The sequence below is a fragment of the Parus major genome, chromosome 26, assembly GCF_001522545.3.
Source record: "Parus major isolate Abel chromosome 26, Parus_major1.1, whole genome shotgun sequence".
In the NCBI taxonomy this organism is placed as follows: Eukaryota; Metazoa; Chordata; class Aves; order Passeriformes; family Paridae; genus Parus; species Parus major.
Genome location: NC_031795.1, coordinates 854885 through 866358, shown reverse-complemented (window position 1 = coordinate 866358; position 11474 = coordinate 854885). Strand labels below are relative to the sequence as shown.

General features: G+C 57.9%; 1 protein-coding gene across 1 annotated transcript in view; it reads left to right on the top strand.

Annotated features, from left to right (window-relative positions):
• Positions 1-11474, top strand: part of NAV1 (neuron navigator 1) — a gene marked incomplete at its 5' end in the record, with an annotated part of 56922 nt that overhangs the window by 27026 nt on the left and 18422 nt on the right. Inside the window, 2 exons of the mRNA XM_033519839.1 lie at positions 137-239; positions 3767-4132. Of these exons, the coding sequence (XP_033375730.1) occupies positions 137-239; positions 3767-4132 (469 nt within the window). The remainder of the gene's footprint in view (positions 1-136; positions 240-3766; positions 4133-11474) is intronic.

The window sequence follows — 11474 nt, the reverse complement described above, 5'->3', positions numbered from 1 at the left end:
CATCATCCATCATCCATCCATCCATCCATCATCCATCCATCCATCCATCCATCCATCCATCCATCCATCCATCCACCCATCCATCCATCCATCCCTCCCTCCCTCCCTTTAAAGCCATCACCTTGTCTCTCCACAGACCCCGAGTCCCAGAGGAAGAGGACAGTGCAGAATGTACTGGACCTACGTCAGAACCTGGAGGAGACCATGTCCAGCCTAAGGGGCTCTCAGGTGTCTCACAGGTGAGGCCCCAGCACCGGACCCCCTTCTCCACAGTCGGTGTCCTTCCTGGGGTGGATGGGAAGCAGCTCTGCTGCTGGTGAGGGCCATGTGGGTGGGAGGGAATCAGCGGGGCTATGTGACCTGGGGACCCTGTGCATGGAGGCTTGGAGAGAAGCCCCCAAATCCGTGGGGTGTCGTGTGGTGCTGCAGCAGAATCCTGTCCCTGAAAGTGCTCTGGGACAGTAAAGGCTGGGGAGTGGTGGCAGAGAGGGGAGCTGACAGAGCAGAGAGAGGGGTTGAGGTCTGTTCCCAGTGGTCAGGTGACCCTGAATGGACCACCAGAAGTGAAGGTATCACCTGTACCCACCCCAGTTTGCACCAGAGGCTCCATTCCTATCTGTGACTTTCTCTGCTCTGTGTAGGGTGATGATGGAGGAACTCTCAGCCAGAGCCCAGGAGCAGAGGTGTGGGTACCCTGGGGTTGGGGACAGGGTGAGCACTGCGTGGAGGGCCAGAGCACGGTGTCTGACACACAACTGGGAGCGCCTGTGTGCCCCTGGCACACTCACTTGAGGTCTTGCATGCTTTCTGTTTCACTCTGCATTTTGAGGTTGTGTGGGTGTCAGCCGGTTGGGAAAGTGGAGATGCAGGAACATCCTTCTCCTGGTGTGTGTTGCCACCTCGTGGTCTCTCTCGATGTTGTTTCTTGTCTTGGAAGAGACAAAAAGCAGCAGCTTCCTCCCACCTTTCACCCACCATTCACTGTTACAGACCTTTCGTGTCAGCCCTCAACCAGCCTTGCCCAGGATGAAGCAGCCCCTTGATCTCCCTCTTCATCACCTGAAATTTCTATCCCTTGCTCGCCCTTTCTGTGCCTCCTGGATGTTTTCTGAGCCTAGAGCAGCAGAGAGCTGTGGCAGTGGCATTTGCATGGGGCCACAAAAATATTTTCTGAGCTAGCCATTTCCTGAAATGATCCATTACAGCTCTGCCATGCCTTTGCTCAGTGCAGGAGCTGGGTCAGAGCCCAGCACCTCTCATGCCAAGCCAGGGCTGCATTGTGTTCATTTCCCTTTCATCAGTGTCAAATTCCATCCCCCTCCTCACCCCAGCACTCAGCTCCTTCAGAAATCCTCCTCGGTTCAGGTCTTAGGAAAATAGGGTGAGGACATTAAGGGTGATTAAATTAGCATTGCTGGTGGGATTTGACTCTTCACTATCACTTCCTTTCCTTGATGAGCTGGGAGTACATCACATGGTGGATGCCTCAGCTGCATTCCTGCCACAGAGAAAAATGGTTATGGATAGCCCAGGATCCCTACCCTGCACCCTGTCCCTTTCAGCAGGACTTAAATATGTGAAGATCTTCTCTCTTACCCCATGGCAGCTGAATTTATTTGGAAGGTTTTTTTTATTCCAGTAGCCCACAGCAACCTCAGCAGCTCCCTGCATCCCTCCAGGAGCTCCTCTGCAGCTGTGAGCCAGATTTTCCTTTCCCAAAGCTGTGTCAGCTCTTCCCTGGTACGTTGTAATTACACACGTACCCACTCATTCTGCTCTCGGGAACACTTCCTACAAGTCTGTCCAATAGAGATGTCATCTGCAAGTTCTCTGGATGTGTCCTGTAGCTGCTGCTTTGGGCTCTCTGTTCTTTCCACAAACTATTCCTCAGATTTCTCTTGTTATCCTCGCTGAGTTCTTCCATCCAGTGGCTGAGGGCTCAGTCTTTGCTGTTGCCTTGTTAGGGCATAATGTTATTCCTGAAAGATGTCACCATACTCCTGGCAGCAGGGCTGCATGAACTTCCTTGAGGCTTAGAGAACCATGGAATCACAGAGTCACTGAGGAGACTTAGAGGACACTTGGAGAAAGTCTCTAAGATCATCAAGTCCAACCATTTCCCCAGCACTGCCATGTTCACCACTACATCACATTCCCAAGAGCCACATCCACAAGTTTTTTAAACACTTCCAAGAATGGTGGCTCCACCACTACCCTGGGCAGTCTGTGCCAGTGCCTGATGAACCTTTCAGGGAGGAAATTTTCCCCAATATCCAACCCAATATCCTCCCCTTGCACAACTTGAGGCCATTTCCTCTTTTCCCTTGTTCCCTGGGAGCAGAACCCGACTCCCCTCTCCTGTCAGGGAGTTGTACAGAGCCAGAAGGTCCCCCCTGAGCCTCCTTTCCTCCAGGCTGAGCCCCCCAACTCTCTCAGTTGCTCGTGGTGCTCCAGCCCCTTCCCCAGCTCTCTTGCCCTTCTCTGGACACACTCCAGCTCCTCAATGTCTTTCTTGTCATGAGGGACCCAGAACTGAACCCAGGATTTGAGGTGAAGCTTCTGTTCCTCCTGCTCAGAGACATGGTTGGCATCTGCTGTGAGCTGCCAGCAGCACATCCTCAAACAGCCTTTGTGCTGCTGACAAAAACAAAACCCTTTTAGCTGCCCCTTTTAGTTCCGCTTTAACAAACTTCCTCTTTTTTTTTAATGTAGTTCCCTGTTTTAGATTCAATGCTGCAGCCTGGGTTTGGCTTTGGGTGCTCCTGCAGGAACGTTTAATCCAAGCTAGGGAATAATTTACTAATAGTAGTGTTTGGAGCCAATTTGAGGACTGTGGGTTCCCAGGGAGCTACTCCAAGAAGGAATAATTTCTCGTGGCTAAATTTAGTTTTAGAATCAGTGTTTGCCCAAAATATACCCTGAGAGGCGCAGGAAGTGATGGAACTCCCCATTCCTGAAGCACTCGAGGGCTGTGGGCTGGCTGCAGAGCACTGTGCTCACAGAGCCCCTGGAACTGGGCAGCCCTCTTGGGGTCTTCTTTCCTGCCCAGATGTGGGGGTTCAGTCTGCAGGGGTGCAGTGTCAGGTGCTGCTGCAGGGACTGGTCCTGGCTCTGTCCCTTGGCATCCTTTCACTCACAGCCTCCACTCCCTGGCATAGCCCACTGTCACATTCTCTGGGATCAGTGCTACCACCCCAGCTTGTCCTCTCCTGGGTCTGATGTGACCTTGAAGTAGCAGATGGGAGAGAAGTGGCTGAGCAGAAGCAGCCCAGACATAGAGGAGCATGTCTGGGCTTTCCACTAAAGCTGTCCTATGAGAAGATGCTGGATTTTAGGGCCAGTCTCCAGAACAGTGCTGTCACCTCTCCCAGGTGTGTTTGCCACCAGTCCTGCCCTGGCCCTGCTCTGAGGTGGGTGGACAGGGCTGTGGTAGAGTGTTGCCTTTGTAGATTGACTTGAGCACAGAGCCTCCGTCACACCCCATGTCTTATTCCACGGTCCCTGGGGAGACATGGGCATCACTAAACACTAAACACCACCCAGCAGGGACTGTGGGACACTGGGCTGGCACCAGGCAGGGAAGGAGGGGACTGTCCCTTGCCAGCTGAGATGGAGGGGGTCCCTGCAACCACAGTCCTGGGAGCCTCTGGCCTTGCCTTGCTGCCTCCAAACGGGCAGATTTGGTATCTGAGCACTTGCAGACCCAGTTCTGGGGGGGGTGAGGCAGGGCACAGATCTCTAACTCGCTGACTGCCTGTTCTCGCAGCTCCCTCGAGATGACCTGCTATGACAGCGACGAAGCCAACCCACGGAGCGTCTCCAGCCTCTCCAACCGCTCCTCCCCTTTGTCCTGGCGCTATGGGCAGTCCAGCCCCCGCCTGCAGGCCGGGGATGCACCATCGGTTGGGGGCACGTGCCGCTCTGAGGGCACCCCGAGCTGGTACATGCACGGCGAGCGAGCGCACTACTCGCACACCATGCCCATGCGCAGCCCCAGCAAGCTGAGCCACATCTCCCGCCTGGAGCTGGTCGAGGCGCTGGACACGGACGACGTGGAGCTGAAGTCGGGGTACATGAGTGACAGTGACCTGATGGGGAAGACGCTGACCGAGGATGATGACATCACCACGGGGTATGTGCCCGGACTGGGGCTCTCTGGGAGGTTTCACCCGCTCCTGTTGGGCTGGCTGGGGGGGAACAGCTGGCACAGTGCGGGTGGGTGGGGTGGTACATAGGTTACAGACAGCCTGGTGAGGATTGGATCGTGTCCTCACATTCCAGGAGATGCTTCCCTGCCAGCAGTGCTGGTGGTGCTGGCCCAGCTGGGTCTTCTTGGGGCTGATGGGCTCCTGAGCATGAATGAGCTGCTCTCCCATGATGTGGAAAGTGTCCAGCTTGGTGTTCCTGGAGCAAGGAGCTGAGAAAAGTTCATGGCCTATAGCTGCAGAAGCCCTCCTCCAGAGTCCTGCTGGGGTGAATGCTGCTGCTTTCAGAATTCTCTTCAGTTTACAGCAGTCAGTCTTGAGTGGCTTTCTGTCACCCAGGCACTGTGGACATGTCCTGTGGGACTCCTGGTGGTCCATGGTGGGATGAGCTGGGTCAGATCTCAGCACCCTAGTGAGAACTAGGCACTGAGGTGTCATTGATTATGGATGATTCCACATGGAGCAGGATGTGCTGCTGAGCTGGGTCCCTCCTTCTGGGACCCCCATCAGCCTCCAGCCCTCCACCCATGGGGCCAGGGGCATCTTCTGCCAGATGGGCACAACCCAGCCCTCCCAACTTTTACTTACCAGATGTGTCCAGCTCCTGCTGAGGTGCCCCTGGCTCTGGCAAGGGTCCAGGGTATGAACAGGTTGGAGGTTTCCTGTTTCAGCTCAGGAGAACATAAATAACTTGGGTGTTTGTGCTGTCCCAGAGCCTGATGAGGTATTTGGCTTCCTGACAGTGCTGCTTTGGCCTTCCTGGGGTGGCTGTAGCCATGTCAGTTTGGTGCAGGATAGAGCACAGCCTGTGGCTTCACACCCACCCTGGGGCCAGTGCTCCCCAGGTATGGCCTGCAGGTGCATGCTGCAGTTGCAGGGGATGCACCATTGGCTATCTGCTGTGGGCTGAGAGTGCCTGAGGCACTGTGGGTGTCAGACCCATCCTCCTCATGGCTGTGTGACCTTGGGGGCTGCCCTGTGCTTGTGAATGAGGGAGCCTTGTGCCTGTTCGACATGGACCCTCCTGTAGATCTTAACCTATTGCTTGGCAGCCAGGGCTCCCATGTCACCGTGTTCTGCCACTGGACTGTGAGGTGTGATTGGCACTGGGGTGGATTTGGACTGCTCCCCATCTCCTTCCTTTTCTCATCTTGGTGCTGCTCAGGAGGATAACCTTGGGGTGCCCTTGGCTTCAGAGGCAATGCCAGGAGGGGTGACTGGAGCAACACTTTGTCTCCATCAGGCACTGAGCAGGGGGAGTGTGGGCAGTGTCAGGGACCCACGACAGCTCTGCTCTGCACTGCTATGGGCAGGATTTACTTCTCCTTCAGGAAGGTACAAGATCTGGGGATGGATGTCTGCATGGAGGAGCCTCTGTGAGGCCCTGGCAGCACCACAATCAGTCCCCCAGTGTGGGTGAGGCTGTCAGTACTATGCTGAGCTGAGCCATGGTCAGGTGCCACAGTTCCTATTCCTGTGCAGAGACCCAGCATGATGTCCTGGGTGTGCCCAGAGTTCTCTGCCATGCTGTGCCAGAGACAGACTGGGTGCTTTGTGCTGGGTACCCTCCCATGGAGGGGTGCAAGAGTGAGCCAGGGCAACACAGGACCCCCTTATCTGCAGGGAATATCCTGGGGATCAGCCATTTCACCGGGGTCATTGTGGGCACAGGGCCATGTAATGACCTTCACAGCTTCATCTCCCATGGCCCCACAGCAGGACTTGGGGGTTCTCCCAGAATGGGCAGCCTGGTGGGGTCTCTGTCCTAGAGCATGCCTCTGGCTGGGTGCTGGGGTACACTGAGGTGCCCTGTCCAGGAGCCTGCACACCCTGGGTGCAGAGCTCAGGAAGTAGAGCAGGGGCATTCTCTCCTACCGAGTGACAGATGAGACAAGGAGCTGGCCAGGATCACTCATCCAGCACAGTCCCTCATCCAAACCCCAGTCAGCCAGCACAGTCCCTCATCCAGCACATCCCCTCAACCAGCACAGCCCCACACCCAGCACAGCCCCTCAGCCAGCACAGCCCCTCATCCAAACCCCAGTCAGCCAGCACATCCCTTCACCCAGCACATCCCTTCACCCAGCACATCCCTTCAACCAGCACAGTCCCTCATCCAGCACATCCCCTCACCCAGCACATCCCCTCACCCAGCACAGCCCCTCACCCAGCACAGCCCCACACCCAGCACAGCCCCTCAGCCAGCACAGCCCCTCAGCCAGTCTCCTCACTGGCTCTGACCTAGAAACTCTGACAGTGCCCCAGGCCCCATCTCCCGGTGCTGTTAATGCACCGGGCAGGAGCTGTGTGCTGCAGCTGGGGCCAGCAGCCCCCAGCCCGTGCCGCGGGGCAGCGTCCCCCGCTCTGCGCCGGCGCACGCCCCAGCTTGTAGGGCAGTAGGTCAGGGACAGCTGAGAGGACACGGTGACACATCCCTGTTGGAGACGTGTGAGAGGACACGGTGACACATCCCTGTTGGAGACGTGTGGGGCTGTGGGATGCATCCCCGTGGCTCGGCAGGGGAGCAGACTGGAAGGAGCGAGGGCTGAGGTAGGTGAGACACAGCCGGGCAAGGGCACTGCCCGCAAGGTATTGAGGTGGACTCAGCTGGGGGGAGGTTGGGGTGAGCCCAGCCAAGAAGGCTGTGGGGGACTTGAGGCCCGGCTCAGAGAGGGAGTGGGATGGTCAGGTCTGAGCAGGGATTGGCTGGGGACACCTGAGACCCCAGCAGTATCCCCAGCTGTGTCTGCATCCACGGGCATGACACTTGCCACTCCCCTCTACCTGCTGCTGCTTTCAGGGTCTGGAAATCTCTGGCTTTGGCCTTGTTTGGCAGCACATACCTTTTGTTCCCAATGTCATCATATCCTCTTTGTGCACTGCATCAGGTCAGGGACCTGGCACTGGGAACACTCACCAGGATGTGTCTGGGGTGACTGAAGGGATGGAAGGGATGCTGCTGCTCTCCTGCCTTGTTCTGCCTGTCCTTGGGGCCTGGGCAGGGCATGAGCACAGATAGCACCCAGTCTTGGGCTGTTTCTCCAACACTAAAACATACTCACTCCCTTCCTTGGTCAGCTCTGGTTCCCACCCACCACCATTCAGTGCCACTTGCTATTCCCTGCCCTGAGGCCAGTTCCAGGAAGGGTACAGTGCCACCAGTGACACTTTCCCACCCATCGAGGCTGGGGTTGTTTCCTGAACACTGGAGGTCACCCTGCCAAGGTCACTCCACCTGGAGCTTCCCCAGGGACATCTCTGCATAGCCACAGCATGGGTGCCTTCGTGTGCAGATCTGCACGTGAGCCAGGCAGTGGTGAGGAGCATGGAGCGGGATGTCCAAGCCAGCTTTAGCTTGGTTTTGTTGTGGCCATGTTCTGAATGTCTGAGCAGTGCCACCACAGTGTGGTTGCATGTTGGTGTGTGTCACGAGTAGTGGCTCAGCACTGTCCTTGGGTGTTCCTTAGGGCCACTTGGGCCGTGGTGGGAGTGAGTGGAATGCTGCAAGGCTTTGCTGCAGTCGGGAGCTCGTGGGGTGCAGAGGGAGCTAGCGGGGCTTGCTGCTGAGTCAGCACCTTCTGCTGCGGTGGCTGCGGGAGCAGTGCGGGTGTGTGTGTGTGCTGCAGGGCTGTGGTGTGGGAGTGTAGCTCTGGAGCCAGTCCCTGGGGCTCTGCATGTCCCTTGGGGCTTCCAGAGCCCTGGGGGAACCTTTGTGCAACCCTGGGACCGCTGTGATTTTAGGATGTCCTTTTGGATCTCATTTGTTGGAGGTAGAAAGGGAGGCAGCATCAGCACCCACCGCAGCAGTGGCAGCATCTGCACCCTCGTGAGCTGAGTACTGCCCTTACTCTGCTCACGGGCATGAAATGGAGATTTTAGAATTGGGAGCGCAGGGCTCGTGTGTCTAGCCCGTGGCACACCCCAGGCACTGTCCCAGGTCACTGTGACAGTGCTGCGGGCAGCCAAGCACTGCAGAGCCTGTGGTCCCCCCCAGCAGGGCTGGGGGCTGCCAGCAGCATCCTCCCGGCAAGGATGCTCTGGAGCTGACACCCGCTGCGCTCCGGCTGGCCTGGCTCCGGCTCCGGCTTCCTCGCAGCTCCTTGGGCTCAGCACAGCCCGTAGGAGGGAGCAGATGTTTGGCTCAGCTCCCCAGGAGCAGCAGGGGAGCAGCCGCCCTCCTCCTGTTCCGAGCAGGATTGGCGCTGGAGCCTGCTCCCTTCCCTCAAATGCCCCTCGCTCCACTTTGGCTAGTCCAGGATGACCCCGTGCCCTGTCCCAGTGAGCCCATGAAGTCATTCCTCATCAGGGACATCCTGTGGGGCATGGCTGTGGCCCTGCACGTGGCCTGGCGTGTGTGTGGGACCCTGGCTGGCCAGGGAGCAGTGTTGTATAAATATTTGCTGGTCTGCACCACGTGCCGGGCTTGGCGAGTTCCTCCCTCCAGCTGGGTACAGGGGATGCTCCCAGAAAGGGACCCTGGGACAACACTGGGCACTGAAACACCTTACTGTGCGCTGCTTTCTAGAAATTCTGTCCTTTGGGATTTGGGTTGAGGCACCCACTGCTGATCCCTGACCCCTGGGGATGTGACAGCAGCTGCATGAGGCATGTTTTGGGGGGGAATCCTGGGGTTGTGAGGCTTGGGGGTACCGGGCACCTGGGGGTCAGTGCACGCCCAGGATGCGGAAAGCTGCTGGCCCCTGTGGCTTGTTGATGAGGCTGGGGCAGAGCCAAGTGCAGGGCTGGACCTCACACACCCATGTGCCCTGGGGAAAGCTGCTGGGGAGAATCTGACCCCAAACCCACCTGCATGCCATCTGGGGACCTCAAAGGCTTTGCCATGTGCCATCCTGCCACCTGTGGAGGGGCCTGACCACTGTGGACTGAGGTGTCCGAGGTCACTGGCTTGTCCAGACAACAGGAAAAACAAGGATTTCACAAGCAGGCTGAGTCAGGCTGCTCCCCACCCCGGCACTGCCCCGGGACTCCCTGAGCATCACACGTGGCCTCTGCAGCCCTCTGTGTGCTCCAAATGTCACCAAAACTGCCAGTGGAAATCCCCACACAGGAACATTTCCTCTGGGGGTTCTGTCACTCAGAGGAGGGGTGGGAGGGCAGAGGGGTGACCAGAGCTCAGCCAGGAGTGTGGTTGGCATCCATGGCTGGTGTCACTGCAGCAGGCAGTGAGTGCTGGCTGAGCCAGCCTCGCTGCTGCAGGGAAATCAGACCCCACTATTACTGCAGGGCTGGGCTGGAGGCACAGCCTGGCCATGGGTTCCCCCTGCAGGGACCATGCACGCTCAGGGGTTCTGCGGCAGAGTTCCCTGCACCCCTCAGGGACCTGGGGGGGCAGAGATCGGAGGCAGTGCTGCCTGGACAGTGGGGTCCTGAATCAACTGCAGGATGTGATGTTGATCCTCTTCTGCTGGGTGAGCTCAGGCAAGTCAGATCCCCCTTCCCTACCTCAGTTTCCCCATCTGCCAGGTCTCTGCAGACCCCTGTTCCTTTGAGTGCAGCTTCGGAGAAAGGTGCCAGATCACAGTACCCAAAATCCAAGCAGGAGACACCTAGGGTCAAGGTAGCCTGACTCTCTGTAGGGGCTGGAGTTCTCTGAGGGGGTACCTGAGGGTTTGGGAGGGGTCCTGGAAGGTACAGAGGGGTTTAGAGGGCTGTGTGGATCAGGAAAGTCAGGGAGTGTTGTTATGCTCTGGTTCCTGATGTGGACGTGAGGGGGATGCAGAGCCTCGCCCTGCCCACACCCATGGGGAGCTCCCAACCCCCTCAATGGGATTTATGAAGCTAATTGTTTTTTCTGCCCCATTAAGTGGAGGAGAGGGGGAGGGTGTGAAGAGCCCCGGCTGTGCCTGTGCTTGCCTCACTGCTCCTATCTCCAGTCACAGCATGAGGCTGGGAGCAGCAGTGCCACAGAGCCCCCTTAATGCTGGTGATCTGCTGATGTGGGGTGTGGGACCCCCTCAGTGCACACACACCCTCCATTTGTTCCCCTGCCATAGAGGGAAGGGGCCAGGGCAGACCAGGACTTGCTTCCATCCAGGGTGGGCTTCAGGCTGGCAGTGGGGATCTGTCTGGACCAGCCTAGCAGGGACATGAGTGTGGGGAGCCCTGGCTGGTGCCAGTGGGTCTGGGTGCTGTACAGGCAGGTGTCTGTGCTGGTGTGAGACAGGTGATGCAAGGAGAGTTCAAAACCATCGAGCTCCAACAGCAACCTCTGCTGAGAAATGTGCTGGGGGTAGTCCCCTGTCCGGGGCTCAGTGCCTGTGCTGGCAGCCAAGGGTCTGCAGTGATTCTCTGCTGTCATCTCACAGCAGGCCTGTGGCTCTGGTGGGGTCAGAGCTGCCTTCCTGAGGGGCTGCAGTGCTGGGCCGTGCCAGGCTGGCTCCCTTGCCACCCGGGATGCCCAGATTTGGGCCCGGTGGAAGCTGCTCTGAGCATTGCCTGAAGCAGCTGTGGCAGGGCTGGGGCAGCCAGGCAGGAGAAGAGGGAAGGGACAGCGTCCGGCATCACGCCAGGCTGGAGGGACCCGAGGGACGAGGTGCTGGACAGGCTGTGTCACCGAGGGCTGGCTGCACCAGCAGCCCCTGGCCACCAGCTCCTGCCAGGGCTTGGTGGGTGTAGACATGAGCTGACCAGGGGCTCCAGGGATGGTCGGGTACCCCTGTCCTGCCATGCCATGCTGTGCTGTACCATGCCCTGCTGAGGAAAGCCCTGTGTGGTGAGTGATGGGGCAGTGGGGAAGGAGCCAAGAGGCGTTGCCGTTGCTTCAAGGAAGGAATTACTTATTTCCCAGCTTGCAGGGACCGGGTCTATCTTGCCAAAGCTGCAGTTAACTCTCTCTGCCCTCCGTGGCTGGGTTGGTGAAGTTGTCCCTGCTGTTACCATCCTGGTGAGGACCCAACCCTGCAGCATGGCTCTTGCTGTGATGCAAGAGAGAAAAAAAAGGACAAAAATAGGGGTTTTGGTCAACGAAAGGAAGAGTGGGGCAGGCCATGGGTGTCCTTTCTGATGATGAGTGCCGGGGCTGCTGGGAGCAGCTGTCCCACGGTGGGACCCACATTGGGGGGAAGGTGATTCCTTTGGGGAGAAAGAACACGCTGGTTTGGGGGGCACTGGTTCCGGGCCCAGTGCTGAGGAATGGCCTCTGCTACCATACTGTGGGCTGGACTGGGGGTCACTGGTGAGGTGTTTGACGATGCGAATCGTGGTTTGGGGGCTCTGCGGCCATCTGGGGGGACGCTGGGGGACACCGAC